Genomic DNA, 22,497 nt, shown 5'->3' with positions numbered 1-22,497 from the left:
AGGCTGTAATACACTAAAGAAAACTGACGCTTAATATAGAGGTAGAAGCAAGTAAAATAGCTGTATGAAAGTTAAAATAAAAACAACAAACAAAAAATGCATTTTTATTTTGAATGAAATATTACTGTTTGCTGATTTAACTTGCAAGCTAATATGTTTTAATAATATATATAAAGAAAATTTAAATAGATCTTACAAATCTACAAAACCATGTTAAAGTTTCACCTTTTGTTAATATAAAGACAAATAGGACAAATTCTTTCAGTTTTTTCATTTTTACTGATTTCTTGTAATCAGCATTATTTATATAAAAACCAGATGGACAGTTTATCAGTAAAGAATGATACTGTAAATATCCATACTCCTATGTGTGCATGCAGTGTCTGATGTGGGCTGTAATTCTGTTTAGATTTAACTGGTCATGTCCAAAGGTAATTTTTCCTTCATTGAAAATCAGTTGAATTGGTTCTGATCAGCCCAACGTAAAATGTAATCTTTCTGCTGAATTACCTTAGCTGTTCTTTGGTTACAGTAGGAGCATTAACCATAATATGACTAATTTAGTCCAAATATCTCAAACAGTCATAGGAATTTGTACTGTATTTCAATTTTTATTGAATAGTTTGATAAAAAGAATTTGGAAACAAGGCTATTAAAAAAAAATAATAAATTGAAAAAAAAAAAAAAAATGCCCAACAAGAAGACCAACAAATCCAAACTGTTTTTTTTTTTTTATATTTAAGAAAAAAAAAAAGCTAAAAGTATAAAGTGATTAATTTGAATACTAATGGATTTATTAACATAACTTTGTATCACTAATCCAACTGGAAACAAGATCCGATTGTTAGGCTTTTGGATTGTTTTAGGCTTCATTGTTAGGGTGGATCCACTCTTATTAATTTTAAATGTATGCTTAAACAATTCATCTTAAATTGAGATAGATTTTATTCATACACCTCATGAATATAACTGCTAGGTATATTTGGCAGAAACTGGCTTATAGTAAAATTTGTAAAGTATAAATGATTCCAATTGAAAGACTCTGGGGACGAGCAACTCGTATCTCTTAAAAAAAAAAAAAAAAAAGACTGAGTTAAAAAAACAATATTCTATACTCTTGCAACCGCAGACCATTAAATAATTAAAAGTTAAAACTTTTCAGTAACAGTTTTTGCTGTGCCAATTGTTGCTTCAGCTTTGCACTTTGTTTTGAAAGGGAAATGGCTGCACAATGTACAAGTATTGTCTGAATCACTTTGATCGTATTCTTTTGTTGCTTCCTCATCGAATTGCACCCTGTTAATAAAACACGATCTTCCTATTCTAAACCTACGCCGACTATTTAGTAAAACTGCTGTTCTTGCCATTTGTTGCTCAATCTTATCCTTAATTCCTTCCATTAAATTAGCTGTAATATACATTAAGCTTACTGGCCTATAGTTGCTAGGACCTTCACCATCACCCTTTTTATATAATGAGATAATATTTGCCATTTTTCAGTCCTTTGGAATTTCCCCAGTGCACTGTGACTTCCTAAACATGTGTCAAAGGTTTATATATGTACTCCTTTATCCTCCTTAGGAACTCAAGGATAAATGTTATCTGGTTCTGATGAATTTCAGCCTAGTAAATCTATGTAGTACTTCTCCCTCTGCAATTTCCAAATCACAGTGCCTCTCTTGTAGAACCTGTTACTATTGGAAGGTTGGTCACTTCCTCATATGTGAAAACTTAAGAAAAATGTAAGTTTAGATCATCTGCTGTTTTAATGTCTGTATATTTTAATTTCACTTTACCATTCCTGATGCACTTCCCCTCCTTCTTGACTGTTCTTTTGCTACTAAAATACCAAAATGTCCCTAATGTCCACCTTGATAGTTACCACCCTCATGCTCTTATATGCCCTACGAGTCAGATTGCCCAATACATCTGTTTTTTTCTTTGCAGTTTCTTTTTCAAGTCTTTATTAACCAACTATGGGCTTTTTTTTTCTTTTTAATTCCTACTAATTCAAAATTTTGGGATGTTCCTGTCCTGCATTATATGTAGGATAGTACTCTGTTCTGTATGAAGAAATAATGTGGTTATAATGTTTATCCCAACACTAGTCACTAGCATGCATTTCCCAAGTTAACCACCATCATTACACTTTAAAGAGCTATTATCAAAAAGCTAAATAAGTCTAAGTGGGTTTATTATGGCACTGTTGACTTCTCCTGTGTTATGCTTCCTGTGTGCTTTCTCTTCAGGTGTTCATGATTTTGAGGTAGTGTTGGTGTGGAACATGATCTTGTTTTACACAGTGATAAAACAATATCATTATCATTATGTCATTTTCTAATGAAATACTCCCACACAAAGTAGAATTTTGCCATGAAATTTGGGGAGACCATCTTCTACTGAATGTGGTGGAGCTGCCACCATGGCTAACCTACTAAAAATATGGTAAAGAGAGTTGTAGCATGCCGACACACCTTGTAGGGGAGGGACAGGGAGAACTATTTGATTAAGGATATACAGTTCTCCTAAAAGTAGTCAATTAGAAAATTTTGCTGATAAATCATGGCAGCCTTAAACAACAGAGATTCTGGGTCTTATTGGTACAGATGACAAGAGGGGTGACAAAGAGTTTCAAAATTATGTATACTGGGCTGTTTGTGAAAACCTTCACGAAGGGAATATTACACCCAGAAATAATTGTTTAGTGTACCTACTTACCCCATGTTGTTTGAAGTGATGGCTGAGAAAATGACACATTTATTATGTGAAATTTTCATGGACAGTTGTTATAATTAAATGTTAGGTGTTCTTTATCTGATTGAAGTCAATTGTATTAGAAACTATTTATTTCTGTTCTTTATCTGATTGAAGTCAATTGTATTAGAAACTATTTATGTCTGTTTCCCATGGAAAAAATGCATTTTGTTTTTTTTTTGGTCAGCACTATATGCAACACAAAGCAAGTAATCTTTTGGTGGAGTTTTCCTTTAAGATGTGAGCAAAAGATAGGAATGTCCCTCAAAAAAGAATCCAGCACCTTAGAGAAGCTTCCAAGAGGCTAACAGTAACCTTAAAATATCTGCAGATTTTATGGCTGTAATGACTACTGCTTGCATATTACAGCTGTTTTGTTTATCTCCTGACGTCTGATAAGTGTGGCATGATGTAAAGAACACCCAAGACTGCATTAGTTTTGTATGAAGATGTTTTCAGCCCTTTTATACAATATGAGGAAATTAATTATAGTAATTTCTGGCTTTAACTTTTCTAAAAAGTATGAAGCACAGACCACCAGCTTTCATGTATCATGCTGTTTGTCTGATTTTCCTCAGAAGAACACATGGTCTTGGATCAGGGTATAAAAGAAACTGAAGATTTCTGAAAAATTAAGATATTAATCTGCTTTTGCTATATCAGAAGGCCATGGCTAAAGAATAGTGCCCAACTAACATGGATTGATATTGTTAGACTGATTATCACATTGATATGTGTGCAGTAACGATGATCAATTACTGGTACATATTGTACAGATAAATAATATGTTTAAAGGAATAGTCCACTGAAAAATTATTATTTTATGTTACTTAGCATGTAGTTTGTGGTGATGGCTGAGAAAAATGTATAATCTCGTCGAGAAAGTACAAAGGTTCAGATAGAATGGGAAACAGTGGTGACCAACGCAAGATAACAGCAAGCAATGTCAGACATGTATGAAAAATTCTCTCATTACTCTTGACTACTAATTCACAAGTCAAGTCATTCAGTTCAGTTCATTCAGTTGTATACTTGCAACAAACATAAACTGTATCTGTTACTAAAATATTGTTAAATAAATAACACCACAAAACGATAGTAGTCAACAAGCAGGAAGCTTTTTCACACATGGTGACACCTTTTGAATTGAAGACCCATCTTTTCCCCCTCATTCATTGGTGAAGAGTACAGTCTTCATTTCAAAAGCACAATGCTGTGTGAAGGAGCCTTCTTTTTGTGTACTACTATCAGTTTTCCAGAGAATATCAGTGAATTATTCTTTTGCTTTAAATTGAGTCAACAGCTTTCAGGCCTGTATTAACACTTCAAACAAGACATAGTGTTTTTGTGCTAAACAGGCACAGGCAGAGTGGTGAGAACAGCGAGCATAGTAAAAGAGCAGGCAAGATGAAGGTGGACTTGTTTTATTATTTGGGAGGTACCCAATGGGCTGTGGCAGTGTACCATTTATATATGTGCCATTCAGGTAAAAAAAAAAAAAAAGGTCAGCACCTGTGAACTCATGATTATCACAGAATCAAGTCAGGGTCCGCACAATCTGTTTACCTTTTTTTTCTCCTTTTATAGATGAAGCAATATTTAAATAAAGGTGGCCTGAATATTAACACCATTAATGCCTGTGCCAGGGACAGATTGAATATGTCGGTCAACTCCGATGAGCAGGCCGTGAGTGTACGCCCCGGGATGGAGTCCGGGCCTGCAGCCTTACGGGAGTTGATTTTACTCGGGACCTGATGCACTTCCGCTGATGTTACTGACAACGGTGCATCACACGTACCTCCAGTGACTGGTGGTCCCCCATGGCAATGGGTGTTAAGCTCCTTGAAACGAGCATAGAACTCGTTAAGCTCCTCTAGCAGTATGGCCTGGCTTGCTGTAGCCCGCAGTGTCCTCTGTTTGTAGTCAGTAATATGCTACAATCCTTGCCACATGTGCCAGGAGTCCGAGGTGATGTAATAATCCTCCAGCTTCAGTCTGTACTGTTTCTTGGCTTGTTTGATAGTTTTACGGAAGTTATATTTGGTCCTTTTATAGTTCATCACTATGAGTGGGCACACAGCATAGACTGCACCTCCTCATTAATTCATGGCTTATTATTAAGATAGAGCTTACAGCATTTTATGGGAACGATGATGTCCGCGCATGTGTTGATATTCCCAGTTTCAGCAGCAGCATACTCCTCCAAGTCAACCGCTGAGTCTCCCCTCAAAGAGGCAGCTCTAAAAACACCCCAGTAAGTATTCTAAAAGCAGTCCTGAAGAGTTTGCTCAATATCTTCATTCCATACCGTGATTGTTTTACTTACTGGTGGAGCTCTCTTGTGGAGTTGTCTGTAGGCTAGGTACAGGAACACTGACAGATGGTCTGACTGACCGAATTGGGGGCATGGCACTGCTGTGTAGGCGTCCTTCACGTTGCTCCAAATTTGGTTGAGAATGTTACACCCCCTTATTGGAAAAGATACATACTGGTGACATTTGGGTAGGAAGTTCCTCAGGTTGGAGTGATTGAAATCACCAGCCACAATGAAAACAGCATCAGGGTGGACCGACTCTTGTCTGCTGATGACATCATTAAGTGCCCCAAGTGCTGTTACATAATCTGCCTGCAGTGCAGCAGATGCACAGCGCAGAACTCCTTCGGTAGGTAAGATCTGCATTTTGCCATCAACAGTTCAGTATTGGCAAGACAGAATTTTTTGACTACCTGTACATCCACACACCATCTGCTGTTCACATGCAAGCAAATGTCTCATTCTCTGTTCTTTCCCGAGTCTGATGTACGAGCAAGGAATGTGTGTGCAGCTGTGGCGCTGAGTCCTATGTACATTCCAAGAGCCAGGTTTCCATGAACATAAAAGCACAACAATCCCTTACCTCATGCTGGGTGGTTACTCTGGTTCCCAGTTCATCCATCTTGTTTACAAGCGAGTGGACATTGGCTAGTAATAGGCTAGACCGCGGTGGTTTTGTAGCTCTCACCTTTAGCCTGGCGTGTAGCCCGCCTCTGCTTCGGGTGTACTGAGTGTTGGTTACGCCGCTCACGGGAGGACAAAGCTACTCTCTCTTGCCGGCTGATGTTAGCTAAGTCCAGCCGCGGGAAGGAATCCAAATCCAGCAAGCTGGTTTTTGGCACATTGTGGGCTCTTTGAAGTCCCTAATGATTGTATCGCAATACAGCACAAGCTAGTTGTAAGTTTAAAAGACACGATATCTCTAAAACAAAAACACACTGAAGTTGGGAGAGCAAAGCAAATATGTCAGCCACGGTGGGAGCCATAGTAAAATTGTAAAAAAAAAAAAAAAAGAGTTTTATAAAGTATTTGAATAAACAGGTTTATAAATCTGTTGTAGACAGAGTCCGCATCACTTTATTTATTTATTTGGGACTGTTTTTGTCAAACTGACTGAAATTCAGGGGCATTTTGTAAACAAAGGAACATTTTAGATAAATTTATAAAATATACTGCTGTCCAGCGATCAGAAACTTTAATTGCGATTAATTGCATGACTTTGTTTGATTAATCGTGATTAATCTCAAATTTTATTATTTTTTTTTTTTAATGTTGAAATTTTACCACAAGGATTTTTAAGCGCAATCAGACCATATTAAGAAGAATGGACACAATATAAGGGCATATAAATCTGCTTCACATATTCAGGTAACTGGAACTAGAGGAAAAATAGACCACTTCAAATGTAAGTAGACTTTATTCACTCTTACTCTAGGGCTGTGCAATGCAGAACATAGAAAACAAACAGTTGGGCATATATTGTAAAACAGATGATGGTGAAGGTTTGCTTGAACTTTATTGTATAGGCTGGGTCATCCTCTAAATTCTCCATCACCCGAGACACATGGCATAAAGCGAGCAGCACCACTGAACATGAAACAAACCTCTCTTCTCCAAGGAGTTCAGTAAAGTATCTCCCAAAATCAATTCAATATCAATGAAATTGTGAGGGCCTTGTATTCATTTGTATTCACTCATACATAAAAAACAATACCAAAACAGCTGCAAGGTAGACTTGTGGATTACCTAGAGATACACTGTGTGCACAATTATTAGGCAAGTGAGTATTTTGACCATATCATCATTTTTAATGCGTATATTCCAACTCCAAGTTGTATTAACTTGAATGCTTATTGGATTTAAGCACGTCAGGTGATGTGTATTTGTGTAATGAGGGAGGGTGTGGCCTAAGGAGATCAACACCCTATATCAAGGTGTGCAGAATTATTAGGCAGCTAGTTTTCCTCAGGCAAAATGGGCCAAAAAAGAGATTTAACTGACTCTGAAAAGTCAAAAATTGTAAAAAGTCTTTCAGAGGGATGCAGCACTTTTGGAATTGCTAAGATATTGGTGTGTGATCACAGAACCATCAAACATTTTGTTGCAAATAGTCAACAGGGTCGCAAGAAACGTGTTGAGAACAAAAGACGCAAATTAGCTGCCAAAGATTTGAGAAGAATCAAACGTGAAGCTACCAGGAACCCATTATCCTCCAGTACTTTCATATTCCAGAGCTGCAACCTATCTGGAGTGCCCAGAAGTACAAGGTGTTCAGTGCTCAAAGACATGGCCAAGGTAAGGAGGGCTGAAACCCAACCACCACTGAACAAGAAACATAAGTTGAAACGTCAAAACTGGGCCAAGAAATATCTGAAGACAGATTTTTTTCAAAGGTTTTATGGACCGATGAGATGAGAGTGACTCTTGATGGACCAGATGGATGGACCTGTGGATCAGTAATGGGCACAGAGCTCCACTCCAACGTGGAGGTGGGGTACTGGTATGAGCTGGTATTTTTAAAGATGAGCTAGTTGGGTTTTTGCATTGAAGATGAACTCCAAATCAACTCCCAAACCTACTGCCAGTTTTTCAAGACACTTTCTTCAAACAGTGATACAGGAAAAAGACCATGATTTTTATGCAGGCCAATGCTCCATCACTTGCATCGAAGTTCTCCACTGCGTGGCCAGCCAGTAAAGGCCTTAAAGATGAAGGAATAATGACATGGCACCCCTTCCTCATCTGACCTAAACCCTATCGAGAACTTGTGGGCACTTCTTAAACGCTAGATTTACGGGGGAGAAAAACAATACACCTCTCTGAAGAGTGTCTGGGAGGCTGTAGTCACTGCTCCACAAAAAGCTGATCGTCAACAGATCAAGAAACTGACAGACTCCATGAATGGAAAGGCTTATAACTGTTATTGGAAAGAAGGGTGGCTATATTGGTCATTGATTGATTGATTTATTTTTTTTGAAATGTCAGAGATGTTTATTTGTAAATGTTGAGGTGCTTGTTTATTATTCTCACTATAACAGATGAAAATAAACAAGTGAGATGGGAAAATTTTCATTTTTCCTTTAGTTGCATAATAAATCTGCACACTAATAGTTGCCTAATAATTGTGCGCACATATGTATTCCCCTGATGATGTTCACACTCACATTTCCGTTGTGAAACATTCAGGTTTCAGGTTTATTAACATTTTGGATTGACTGATAGCACTGTGTTTGTTCCATATTAAAATTAATCCTCAAAAATACAACTTGCCTAATAATTCTGCACTCCCTGTAGTCATACTTAACTATAACTGGACTTTATTAGGTCTGCACAGTGAAACAGTTTTTTTTTTTTTTTTTTTTATCGAAGTTGCAATTAAAAAACATTCTTTGTGGATGTGTTGTAATGGTAATATCACAACATTCATATTAGAGAATAGGCAACGGGTAGAGGATGGCAAGCCTCCCTCCCAATCCAACTTAAACTCTGCGCTACTACTGTTGCATCATGTGAGGAGGCGGCCCCTGCCACTAAATGTCTGATTATCTGGCACAAAGAAAGTACCAGTTTAACGCACAGTGGCTAAAAATTCCCCAGTCTTTTTTTTTTATATGATCAATCCAATGTTGGCAGGCACAGTACATTATTGGAAACCCGATTTTAAAATGGAATAACATATAAGTATAGCCTTTCACAAAACAAAGTAAATAAAAAAACCCACATGGCATGTCATCATCTGTGACCGCTGCTAATGACACACAAAAAAATAAAAGTTAATGAGGAGGTTCTTAAAATCTAAGTGAACATTGCATACTGTATCGTAAAAGACGAACATCCCTTCACAAAATTTGGCACACTCCTATTTACTACATAAAAAATGGCATAAACATCAATCCGACTTATGACAAACCATATGCTAAAGGACTGGTCAAATATATCCAACAGTATGAAAAAAGAAGTAAAGTAAGAGAATTCACACTCCCAATATGTGTATTCAATGACCGATGGATACGGACATTTTTCAAAGACCGCTTGCGAGATTGCTAGAAGATTAAAAAAGAAAAGTGTGTATTACCTGCAGGGCTCGAGCAATGCCTCTAACTTCTGAAGTTTTTCCAGCTCAGCATTTGTTGGCATGACCACGTTAGTTTTATGTAGGGCTAGTGCATCTCTTAGTGGTTGTTTTTTTTCACATACACTTCACCATATCCAGAGTGGAGTTCCATCTAGTCGGCACGTCTTGTATGAGTGTCTCAGTCTTCACGCCATGTGCGACTTGCTTTTTCTCAAGTTCTGCAGTATTTGATGGACTGCGCTTAAAGTGCCCCACCACCTTTCGGCATTTGGAAAGTACGACATCAAATGCACTATTCTGCAGAGACACAGTGACAGAATGTTGAATGCTTTGCACGATGCATGGCAAGTGTTTGAAAGGCAGCTGTCTCACCTCTGAAATTAAATTTCGTGCACTATCTGTACTGAGTGTGCTTACTTTATTCTCAATGTTCCCCTGCTTTGCTACATCCATAAAATGTTTGGCACATGTTTCGACATGATGTCTCTTTGATGTTTTCATGACCGTCTAAGCACGTGAATACAGTTTCCACTGTTTATCGATATAATGGGTTGTACCCCATTATAGATAGCTATGATTTCCAAGTGATGTCCAGTAGTCACCAGTAAGGATGACGGTCTCTGTTATCTCCAACCCCTTAGCTGGTTTTGCCCTCTCTGAATCATAGAGCTGTATACTAGTTATGACTGTGGCTCTCGAGGGTAATTTATAAGTTGGGTCGTTGGACGCGGTCCGAATTATGTCGCGCAGACCTTCATCCTACACTACATTAATCGGCCTGCTTGCTGTTATTAACGTGTTTACTTTGTCGGCCCTAATGAAATAACATTTCACTTTATCTGAATTCTGAAAGCGACTTATTTTCATCAGCAATCCGAAGATAGCAAATGAAGAAGTACATAGATTATATTATCCTTTTTTAATTTAAAAAATCTCTCGCACTCTAACCAATGAAAATGAGACATCAAGCCATATTCAGATTGAATTTCTTTTCTTTTTATGAAAAACCGCTGTTAGTGGTTGTTTGGGACAAAAAAGCAATCCGAAGACTCCTTAGCAGTTTTACTATATTGGTGAACTTGCAGAGGCGTCTGCTAAGTGGGCCAAGACAAGTCATATCTTGTCTGAGATGGGCATATAGTCGTGTGCAGCAATGGCAGGACAGGCTGGAACCTGTCTCAGGAAAACTTATGGTAGCTCGTTGTGTGAACGTACAACATGCATGTACCACAAAGCTGAGTTTGTCTGCTTGGGTTGAATGAGAAGTGAGGTGCATGCAAGCACTGAAAAAATGTAAAAATGCATGCATATGCCATCTCACCTATTGCAAGTCACACTTGTGCAAGCTTCTACATCTTCTGTAGAATTCACACCTCCCATGGTTGTGTTTGCGCGTGAGCAGAGTGGACTGCTCCACACACACACGTCTTTCGTAGTGAGAATTGAGGTGCATGCAAGCGCCAAAAAAAATGTAAAAGTGCTGGGTGTGAGTAGAACGGACTGCTCCATACACGAACACAAATGCACACAGGTCTTTTGTCTATATATGTCTAATTTTACATATGTTTAAATAGCATATTGATCCAGTTAAAAGATAATATTTTTAATGTAAGTTAGTGGTACGTCAGGTATTGTTAGACGCATTTGCTAAACTCAACAATCTAGAGAGCACTTGGGGCTAGCAGACACGTGTTGCCACAATTTTGCACTGCAGTTACCACATTTATCATACTAAAAGTATTTATGTGAGATATACCAAATATTTGAAGAAGTGCCAGGCAAGAGAAAATGAGGGGGTTAGCATAACGAGTGCAATAGAGTGGAGCAGAAAGGAACAACATAAAAGTTGTTAATGTCATTGTATGATACAACTTAGTAATTTAGCAGTGTACAGCTAACTAAAAGAAGTCTTATTAAGCACAAATGGTGGTGGTATTGTGCTGTGCTCCACAGGGATGTGTGCTGTGTCCACACATGGCAAAGTTAATGAAATGTTATTGTTCCTGGCCACAAGAAAATCAGTTAGGTTTGTTTAAAGTTCATTCAGTGGTGCAGATATTGTTATATTTATAGTGAGTGAGTGAGTTTGTAATTAACTTGTGTATCTCGAGAATTTAAAAGTCGCTTTGTTCTAATTCTTCTATTTTGTGGACTGCTTGAGTAATACTTGTAGACCACAGGTAGTCTCTGATTAAATCTAGTTTTAAACCTAGTTAACTACTTAAACTAACCCGTTTTATAAGCCATCTTCAGAGTGATTAAGCTTACTGTATGACATGTGGTGCTTGATTAATTGTGAATGTGGGCTAGCAAGCAATGTATGTTTGTTTTTATGCAAGCCTTGAAACACACATGTGGTATTTAAGCAGCATGGATTTCTATTTTAAGCCAATCTAACTTCATTTTTTAAATGGTTGATAAGATGGCCTATTTAATAGTTTACAGTGTTGTGCTTATGGTTGTGTTAGTCTTCTTGTTTTGTAGCAGCCAGTCTTACAAATAAGTGGTCATTTTGCTGAACATGTAGTCAAACATACAAATTTGGAATGCATAAGTAAAAAAACAGTATAACATTAGGTAGAATCAGAGTGTCAAAGCTTAGTTTTATTATAATAGCAACAGTTTACTTATTCAGTTATTGCAAATATAACATTTTCCGAATTTTTTTTTCTCCTTTTGTTTCTGTCATATGGTATGATGAAATTCATCAATATTTTGATGTGAATTTTATAGTTTATAGTACTTGCAAGTATGTTATATGCTTGTAAAGTGTACTCTTTGGTAAAGAGTGTATTTCCTCCAATGAACTATATAAAACAGAGCTGTGCTAGCACTGTTATGGTGAATATGAAAGACATCCCTGTATTATTAATTTCTTAAAAATTATTTCCTGATATAGCCAATAAAATCCATATGCTGGAACAACCATTTCTTTTTGACTGGTGTTTGATTACTTTGAAAATAAAGTGTAATTTAGAAAAGGAAAAAAGTATACATAAACCAAAGTGAAAAGCTATGTACAAGAGAGAGAGAAAAAGGGTGCCATACTATGGTTGGGGAAGGGATTGGCTTCTTTGCCTCTATTTTTGCTACTTTTCATTCTTTCCAACTTGTTTGCTCTAGTAATAATCTGTTTTACTGTTTTCATGTTATTTTTTTGAAGCATTTACTCATAACAGCTAAAAAACAAGTTAAAATTAATATTAATGATTTACTTTAGTACTACAGATAATTTAAAAATATGTAAATTCTTTAATCTGTATTTGGTTCATCTTGACCTGTAATCTGATAAGTAGTGGTTTTTTTTTATTTCTGTGTAAGAACTAACAAAACTTCATTTCAGACTAATCAATCAAATAACCCGTCCTTTGATTTGTGGAAAAAAAAAAAATTAAGAACAAAAATGTTTTTGTTGATCAAATTACAAGTTTTTTTTTCTTTCTTCTATCAATTTAGCACAGGCAAAGAGGGTCAACCCAAAGAGTATTACACCTTGGATTCCATCTTGTTCCTTCTTAACAATGTCCATCTTCCTCACCCTTCCTACGTGCGTCGAGCTGCAGTGAGTATCTTTGGTTTGTTTAAATTGTTATATAGTGGTGCTGGTGTATTGTCTTACACTTGTACATTTTTCTCAAAGTTGCAGTTCTGCCATGGCTTATGTAAACCCCCCATCTGTGACCGAACATTTCACATTTGTACAGCTATGTTGTGTTCGTGTTGCCTAGATTGTAGTTGCAGAAAACTGCTAATCAATATTGTTACTGTGAAGTTCTTCTCTCTTCTTTGTAATTTTATTGGTTTCTACTGACTGTTTATGAGGACAGCATAAAACAGTCATGAAAGGAATGAGTCCTTTTCAGTTTTACAAACAAAACCGTTTTAACTCAAGTGATTCACTTCACTGGGCAACACAGTTTAATCATGACAAGAAACCAAAAATTAGACAGTTAAAACGATTCAGGAGGAGCAAGAAGTTAAAACACCATTGCTCATATTTGAAATAAGAAGCAAATGTATTACAGCATAACACAAACATTTTCTTTTTTACATATATACGTATATCCAGCATTATATGCGCTATTTATGGTAAAAGCTGGTTAGTTACCACATATAAATCGCTCATAAAATATTAGTCAATAAAACATTATACACAATCGTGTACATCAAAAAATATAGCAAATGCTAATGTCTTAATATTCACTCCTGCTGTAGTTTTTGACAAACAACAAAATTAAGATATTCTGAAGCCAGAGCAGTTAGTGTATCTTACTATATCAGTAAAACAATAAATACTATGACTTCATCATACATACAGTTTTCAAATTGGGAGCATCAGAGAAAAAATAATGTATTGCCACTGTTTATCTAATTTGACAATCCTAGTGTTAAGTATAAATATTCATATTAAAAATAAATACATATATAAATATATTCAAAATAGGATGAAAGTTATGTTGTGATTTTGCTTGCAGTACATCCACTAAGAATGAAAGGCTTGTGACTTGTGCATTTGAAAACTAAAGACATTTAGTAAAAGTGACACTTCACCAAAGTGGGAATCTCTGTGCGTACAAAGTAACTTGATCAAAGAAAAAGTAAACAAACTTTGCATTGCCTGCTATGCAAATATGAAACCCAGACAAACATTGCCTTTATTGTATGCTTGCAGCCACCTTAAAACCACTGGCAGATGTGACTGTGCATTGCTGACACTGAAAATTCTCATTAAAATGGTACTTTTAAAGCCATCATAATAAATGGAAAATCAGAAATATGGCAGTCACTTCCCACTGTCATAGCTTATGTTACTCTAATGCATGGGTGTCAAACTCCGGTCCTTGACTGCCGTGGTGGCTGCAGGTTTTCATTCTAACCATCATCTTCATTGGTGACCAGTTTTTGCTGCTAATTAACTTCTTTTGCCTTAGTTTTAATTAACTTGACTCGGACCTCTTGGTTGTCTCTTTTTCCTTAATTAGCAACATAATTGGACACAAAACAAGCCGCCACATGACCAGCTGTGTCCATCATAAAATATCTGGTAATAAAGAAAGGTGATGGTTTCGGTAAGGTTGATCTCTCAGGTCACCAAAACATTTTGACTGTGTTCTTAGAAAAAACAGAAAATCAACAGTTTGGGAAATGTCTGGTGTGACAATGAGAGCAGCAGCAAGCCATGGAAATAAATGACTGGTTTAATTAACAGCAAAAATCAGTTTCTTATTAAGAGATTGGTTGGAGTGAAATTAATTGGCATTTGAAATCCCAGTTTAGCTGGTCATCTGTTTGCTCGTTTCACATCTCATTTCTGTTTGGCTGTCATTTAATGAAGAAAGGAATACATTCAGAGCACTAAATCCTCAAAAACAAGGCTATTAAAATGAAGGGAAAAGGAGTTAATTAGCATTGAAAACTGGTCACTGATTAGGAAGATGGCTAGAATGAAGGCCTGCAGTTCAACACCCCTGCTCTAATGATTGCTTGATAGCTTTAGCACAAAACAAGGTGTATGGTGTCTTGAGTTTAAGAATGCACAAGATCAGGATCCTGAACAGAACAGTACTTTAGGGTGCCAGAAAGTGTTCAGAAATCTGCACATAGTACATCTCTTGATCATAAAACACAGCAGGGGTTTAAGGAAAAGCTGTCCCAAACTGTGTTGTATATGTTTGTGTTTAAGAAGGCGATGGCTGAGCGTTTTATTAATGATAGTACAAGCAAACCGTTCAAGATAACAACAGGCTGATTGTTGCAGTGATGAGCAAAAACACATGGAAAATTATGGCAGTATTGCATGGCGTACCTGAAGTAACATGATGCTCAGGTAAAATAAACAATCAAATGTCTGCTTTTGCTTTACTTAACTGTTACTCACATTATATTCACATAATGACATTTCATTTGACATCTTAACACACTAATTAAAACACAAACCCATTCTTAAAGAAAGAAAAAATTACATCATGCAGTATTAAGTGTAATTATTAAAATGAAACACTATGCAGACTTACTGTTTGTTCAGGCCATATTTTTTTTTTTGTAATGTTAGGGCTAGTCTTTGTGAGAAACAATTATACACCAATTAGTCAGTGGCCGTAGAAAGTAGAGATAGGGTTTCAAATAACAAACATATGTTAAAATTGTCAAAAGAACACAGACATTGAATGAAAGATGGGTGGAAAAGTGTATTATGGTTGGCATCCTGGAATCCTCTTTTCTCTGTTGAAGATGACACTGATTATTTGGCATATATTTTAAGAAGTGGTAAAATTCTGTGCACCGTTTTTGTTATTGGTTAACTGGGATATATTCTAAATATTATTTTTAGACTGAAAACATTCCTGTTGTAAGAAGACCAGACAGAAAAGATCTCTTAGCTTATCTGAATGGAGAAAGCTGTAAGTATAGAATATAGTTTTACAGTTGACTAGGACATTTTAAATTGCTTGTAGATGGATTTTTTTAAACCTAAAAATTTCTTCTCTTGTGACCAAAGTTAAGACACATAATGTTTAATAGTAAAGCTATATATTAATTGTGAAAAGAACATTTATAGCACCACAGTGCTTTATTAAGGGTTTTTTAACTTAGTTATACAAACTTGTGTGCTGAAGACTTGCATGTTCTTCATTTGTGCATAACAAAATTCAACCTGTCATATTGTATTTTGATTGTACACTTTTAGAGTAAAAACAAACAAGTTTTAATCGTTGCAAGAGGTGTTAGTAAGAACTGGAGAAAAGCACTGTGTTTCCCTCTAATAAACAATTTTTCCAAAAAAGTCTTCATCAGAACTCTTGCTTTAAGACCAAAGGTATTGGTCAAATGTACAAATAATGCATGTTTCAAATTCAATTCTATTCTGTAGGTAGCTTAATGATTGACGTTTTTTTAAATGTGTTGTGGTCCAGATTAATTTATTAGCTGCTGCATAGTGGATACAGTATGTTGTGATTCTTGGTTGCACCCAAAATTTTTCATAATACCTGCTGAAAATTTAGGCATACAATAAACACAAGTAATTAGTTAAAAAGACAAAAAGAGCTCAAAACATAGCGTAATTCTGCAGTTTTATTATACATGGAGCAAAATGCAGATGCTTTCAGAATGCCCATGTTTTAGGTTGTTTCCTAGTATGTAATCCCAAAGTTTTTATCTCAGAAGGGCATGTCATGTGCAAAGAAAATGTTCAAGCAGACGCCAAAGAAGTTTTAAATGTATGCCACCCCTAAAGTCCACCATAGAAAAATGGGTTAGTTTAAAGAAGTGTTTGTTTTATTTAAAATAATGTTTTTGGTTGCTTTGAAGTTAGAAACTTTTAGATTTTAATACCTTATTTTCAAAGTATTACTATAACAATTTTATTAAGAGAACTTGTTTGTTAGGGTTTAGAGAGTAAATATAATTTGGTGTAAATTTCTTTTTAGTATATCATGTTTTCATTCCTTTGATGCCATTATAGAAGTGAATTAAATTTTTTTTTTGTTTTTGCCATGTCAGAAAGAAATGATCATCCTAGATTTTTTTAATGTTGTTAGAGTCATATTGCAGTAGGTGACAATATACATATCTACTATGTCTTAAGTTTGGTTCATATCATACATCATTTAGGAGGCGATAATGTTTGTTATGTGCAATGAGCAAAGTTTAATTTTGGTAGACACACTTTGTACCTTAAAAAAATTAACTTTGTTTTATCTTCTAGCAACTTCTGCAAGCATTGACAGAAGTGCGCCAATTGAGATTGGCTTGCAAAGACCCACACAAGGTATGTTGCTTTCTAGAAAGTTTCTTGAATATGACACTATTTTTAAAGTGTGCATAATAACCTTTTGAAGGTAATTTAAGTGCAAGTTTGAACACACATTTCAGTGTTGTGTTTAAGTACTATTATCTTTCCACATACATTATATGAATACTTATGCCAAATGTAAAGACCAAAAGCATTTCACCTATACCAGTTTCTGTTGTTATTAAAATCTTCATATTTTGTACGTATTTTACACTTTCTAAACAGACTTCATTCTCTAAATATATTTAATAAAGCCCTTTAACATGTTTTTTTTTATTTTTTATGGATTGAGGTTGAACCTTCTTTGTAATTAGTACCTTTCGTTCAATTGGATACATTTTAAGTACATTATCTAGCTGTGCACAAGCAACATGTCACCCCAAGAACATCAGTTTTGGTAGAAGAATATGCCCATGTTAGAATCATGTTCCACAGTTTTTATAAGCACAACATATCCAAAAATATCTCTTAGTTTTCTGAATACACTTGCTTAGTATAGAGTTTTCATTATTAGATTGAAGCTGGGAAAATACTTCCATGAGAAATGTAAAAGGACATGAAAATGACTTCTTAGTATTTGTTACAGATTGGCATCATTTTAATCATATTAGTATTCTGCAGATAAGTGCATATACAGAGTGAGCCAAAAAGAAGTGCCACATTTCAAATGCATGTTCTACAAAAACGCTACAAGATAATATAAATTTCATTACAATACAAGAAAGGGTATACAGAATAGATTTTTTTTTCACTGTGTTTTAAGAATCATGCCTTCAAGGTGGTGGCCGTCATTAGTGGTACATTCTTTTAGACAATTTCTGAATGCTCGCATGACTCGTTTAGCCATTTCAAAGCAAATAGCGTTCTTGAGGGCTGCAAGGTTTTGAGGTCAGTGTGTGTGTATACTGTTGACTTGAGAGAGCCCCTCAAGAAGAAATTGCATGGAGCGAGATCAAGCAAACGTGAAGACCACCTGACATCGCCACACTAGGAGATCATCTTCCCTGGAAACGTGCATGGATCCCTGCGCCGTATAAGCTATTGCTTCATCCTGTTGAAACCAGGCATCCATCACATTCATTTCTTCCAGATGGGGCCTCAGAAAGGTCTCTAGAATTCCAATGTAACATTCTGAAATGATGGTGACTGTTGCTCCCTCCTCCTCAAAAATGTAGGGAACTATGATGCCAAATTCTGCAACAGCGCACCAAACTATTAACACATTCGCTGTGCAGGGGTCTCTGATCAAGTTCTTTTAAGGTTGGTTTCAGCCCAATAGCAAAAATTTTATTTATTTATGCAACCATTCAAATGGAAATATGCCTAGTTGTTGCATATGCCGATGGCATCTTGATGAGCGGTTTGCAGAATGTTTGTGCACAACTCTCTGACTCTCTCAGTGAGTTCCTGCATTACCATCATTTTGTATGGATGGAAATGAAGGTCTTCATGCAAAGTCCTCCTCAAAGACGTGTTGGAAATGCCTAAAGCGGAAGCATGTTTATACACAGAATGTCTAGGAGACTGCAGAATTGATGCCCTTACAGCTTGGCTTGGATGTTTTCAGGTGTTCGTACAGTGGAGGAATACTGAAGTGCGTTGGGAAGGCACGTTTCGTAGTAATGATGGATTAGTTGTTTTTGAAGAAAGCTTAGACAGCGAAAGCACGGTGTACACTGGACCAAGGCATGTTGCCAACTGAAAACCACAAGGGATCCCGTTTCATAGGACACCCACCCCAACCCACTGGGCTGTCTCTGCCTCTGCCTCGTGCAGTGATCTTGTGAAATGTGGTACTTCATTTTTGCTCACCCTGTATTTAAGAAAAAAATCGAAGACATAAACTTTGCTAAAACATTGCATGTAACTGCTGGTTAGGGACAGGGGAATGATGTACCTTTTCTTGAAGAGATGCTATCTTGAATAAAGAGCCATAAAGGTGTTAACTTAATAGTTACTCGCCTGTATCTATATAAATTCATTTCTAATAGCTGTGGCTGCACTGTTGTCTGACTTATTGATTTGCACAAGTATTCTAAATTATTAAAAATACTACTGTTGCTAATGCATCATCACGTTGTCTTCAGAGGAGCTCACTTTTTATCATATGTAAGCTTAACTTATTTATTCTTCTGTTCTGGTGAGCTGCTTTGTGGTTTAATGTCATCTGTTAGACCACATTGTCTAGAGCAGTGTTTCCCAACCACGGTCCTGGAGGCACACTGTGGCTGCAGGTTTTTATTCCAACCAGATTCCTAATCAGTGACAACACCTGATAACGGCAATCTAATTTAATTAACTGGTATTATTTTTCTTTTATCCTACATTCAGAAAAGCACAGCAGCATGATTTTTACATTTATAAGACATTTAGAAATATTTCTGCTTTTGCTATAGATTTAAATGCTTAACTCTCTTTTATTGATTTCACTATACTAGCCAACCCGCGGCATTCCATACACCGCATAATCAAGCCGGTTTTTTAATGATTTTTAAGCACCTGGAGAAAATTAACATTTGAAAAATCGGTAATGTAATAAATCAGCAAGAAAAGCAACATTGTAACAATGCATGGAACGAATCAACACCCAATTGTCCGTGCGCCTCTCAGGCGCGGAGGGTGGGATGGGAGGAGAGGAGAAGGATGTCCACTCCCCTCCCTCCGTCATGCTAGTCTGCTGATTTCTCGTTCAGTATGCACTGCCTGCTCATGTGCCCACCTCCAACTCGTCATTCGAGTCATTGTCGTCTTTGCACAGTCCGGATGCACCTGTGACTCACGTAGACTTTTCATTGCTCTGTGCGGTTTTGGCTGCCTTTCTATATATGTGGGCAGCAGTAGCTCAGTCAGTAGAGCGGGTGGTCCAGCAATCGGAGGGTTGCAGGTTCGATCCTGGCTCCCGGCATGAGAATGCAGCTGTTGTGTCCTTGGGCAAGACACTTAACCTACCTTGCCTGCTGGTGGTGGTCGGAAGGATTGGTGGCGCCAGTGTTCGGCAGCCTCACTTCTGTCAGTGTGCCCCAGGGCAGCTGTGGCTACATAGTAGCTTATCATCACCAGCGTATGAATGTGTGTGTGAATGGGTGAATGACTGTTGTGTTGTAAAGTGCCTAGGGGGGTTCTTGAACTCTAGTTAGGCGCTATATCAAATACAGGCCATTTACCATATAATCAACCAAGACACCCGACCACGGTAGTAGCTGTATGTAGCATGTAAAACAGTTTGCTATGGTGCACGCGGTCGTGCGTCGTAACCGAAAACTCGGTTTTTATAGACTGCTTACTTCATTGTGTTTTAATCTCAGTTGTAAAGGAATGTTTTAAGGATCCCATGGGATACCCCTTGCAAACCGTTTTACACGCTGCATATGGCGATTCACCTCCACGAGAAACATGCCTCTATGAACAGTCAACGTGGGTCGGAGGTGCATGTGGCCTCTACGACAGGCGAATATAAATGATGCCGTTTTTTTCTTTGTCGTCACGTCTGAGTTGGTGGGCGTGGCTCTTCCCTGCGGGCGCCATAGGTGTCTCACTTGTCGGTGGCTTAGTGAATCCACGCCCCTTCCTGCGTGCTTTCCATGGGTGTCTTGCCATAGTGAATTATATATATAGATTTTGCCCCTTGTGCAGTTTTTCTCCTTCGTTGTATCTTATTAATGACGATTAAAAATGAGCAGAGCAGACACGCTGGCAAGCACTGAATAATCAAAGGCTGCAACTACTTTAGCATCAGATCCACTAGTTAGTAAATAATGGATTAATTAAGCAATTACAACACCTAGAAAAGTAGAATGAAAATCATGATGAAAATATTGTTAAAAAGAAAAAAATACATTATTCCCATATAACTGCTTGGTACATTTTATTATATACAATTTATTAATTATTATTATTATTTTTTTTTGTAACCACACGCTTTCTAATTTCTATATTGTTCCCAAAACACAGAACTTGGGAAATAACACATCACTTATTTAGCCCAGGTGTCCAATTAAAAACAGAAGTTGGTTGGAGCTCAAACCTGCAGCCACAGTGTGCCCCCAGGAACGAAGTTGGGAGACACTGATCTAGAGGACTTGAATTTGGTCAGTTATCTTCTGGGCGGCTTCAATTAGCTGCATTAAACTCAATAAACCACTTATGCAAAAAGGTGATGAACTTGCTGTTTTCTTTGTCTGGTTAACTGTGTGCATTTTGAAGCTATTGTGATAGCCCTCAAATTCATCATTTTTAACTCCAGGTTTGCAGAACCTATATCAACAGCCATGTCCATTTATTTTTGACTTTTTTTAAAGCTGTCATTTTAGCACAAAATATTCTCCCTGCATTTTCATGGAATTTTTTGCCAGGAGCTCGTAATTTACCCCCACATCCCAAACTTATACATTTTTGTTTTTTTGATTCTAAATTGATCTGATTTGAGATTAAATTATTTTCCAGCAGTCTTTTATAAATTCATACTTTTTTTGCAGTTAAAAGAGCGGGAGATGATATATCGTCAGAAGCAAAAAAGCCAAGGATAGAGGTAAGACATATGCAATGTGTATTGCTCATTATTACTCTTAATGGTTTTGTAATTCTTTCAATAACTGATTTTGTTGATTGTGCTCTACTTGTTTTATTATTGTCATCATTTCTAAGATATTAAGATATTTTAAATGCTTACATTTACTTTCAAATAGGTATTTGCTCATTACTTACTTCTAATGGTTGTTTTACTGTTTTTTTTTATTTAATATTGCTTTATTGCCTGATATTTTCCTGAAAGCCAATTCATAGTTACTCAAAACTAAACTGAAAAACATCCATTTGATGAAAAGAAAGAAAGCATAAATTATATTGTAAGTGAAATTAAGACATATGCAAAAGGCTTATTTTTAACACTCTCTTTCCTCATACATAGTGGTTTCATAATCATACTTAATAACATTGTTTATGACCCATTATCTTAGAATAATGCAGTGTAGAAACTAGTGTTTCTGGTTATGATTTATTAATATATATTCACCTTTACCACATGAGGGCAGTATAGTCGAGCTGTTAGACCAAAAACATCTTTACTTTCTGAGTTTCTCCTGTCTTAAAACAGTCACATTTCTAATGTCTTCACATATTTTTTGTTTTCATTGTTTATAAAGCTTATTTTGCTAGTAATAAATTAATAATTATGGTCTCCTGTATTCTGTCTGTATCTGTATGCTAATGTTTTAAACTTAATACCAGTTTTATTTTTTCCTCATATTCACTTTAGTATTTTTAAAAGTACAGTATTAACATAGATGTGAAAATAAATGATGTTGTTTGCCTCAAGGATGAAGAGCGTGTACGGCTTGACAAAGAGCGATTGGCTGCTCGTCTTGAAGGGCACAAAGAAGGCATTGTACAAACAGATCAAATTAGGTAAAAAGAGTGTTGTTTTTTTTTTTTTTTTATATATTTCATTAAACATCCATCATCCAACCCGCTATATCCTAACTACAGGGTCACGGGGGTCTGCTGGAGTCAATCCCAGCCAACACAGGGCGCAAGGCAGGAAACAAACCCTGGGCAGGGCGC

The 22,497-nt window shown here is 36.6% G+C and overlaps 1 protein-coding gene across 1 annotated transcript in view; it reads left to right on the top strand.

Annotated features, from left to right (window-relative positions):
- cdc73 (cell division cycle 73, Paf1/RNA polymerase II complex component, homolog (S. cerevisiae)) overlaps positions 1-22,497 on the top strand; it is a 342,051-nt gene that overhangs the window by 12,617 nt on the left and 306,937 nt on the right. The window contains exons 2-6 of the mRNA XM_039734564.1: positions 12,600-12,705; positions 15,475-15,544; positions 16,852-16,914; positions 21,414-21,466; positions 22,253-22,341. Coding sequence (XP_039590498.1) covers positions 12,600-12,705; positions 15,475-15,544; positions 16,852-16,914; positions 21,414-21,466; positions 22,253-22,341 — 381 coding nt within the window. The remainder of the gene's footprint in view (positions 1-12,599; positions 12,706-15,474; positions 15,545-16,851; positions 16,915-21,413; positions 21,467-22,252; positions 22,342-22,497) is intronic.

Source organism: Polypterus senegalus, chromosome 14, assembly GCF_016835505.1.
Source record: "Polypterus senegalus isolate Bchr_013 chromosome 14, ASM1683550v1, whole genome shotgun sequence".
Lineage (NCBI taxonomy): Eukaryota > Metazoa > Chordata > Cladistia > Polypteriformes > Polypteridae > Polypterus > Polypterus senegalus.
This window is presented reverse-complemented; position numbering and strand designations above follow the sequence as displayed.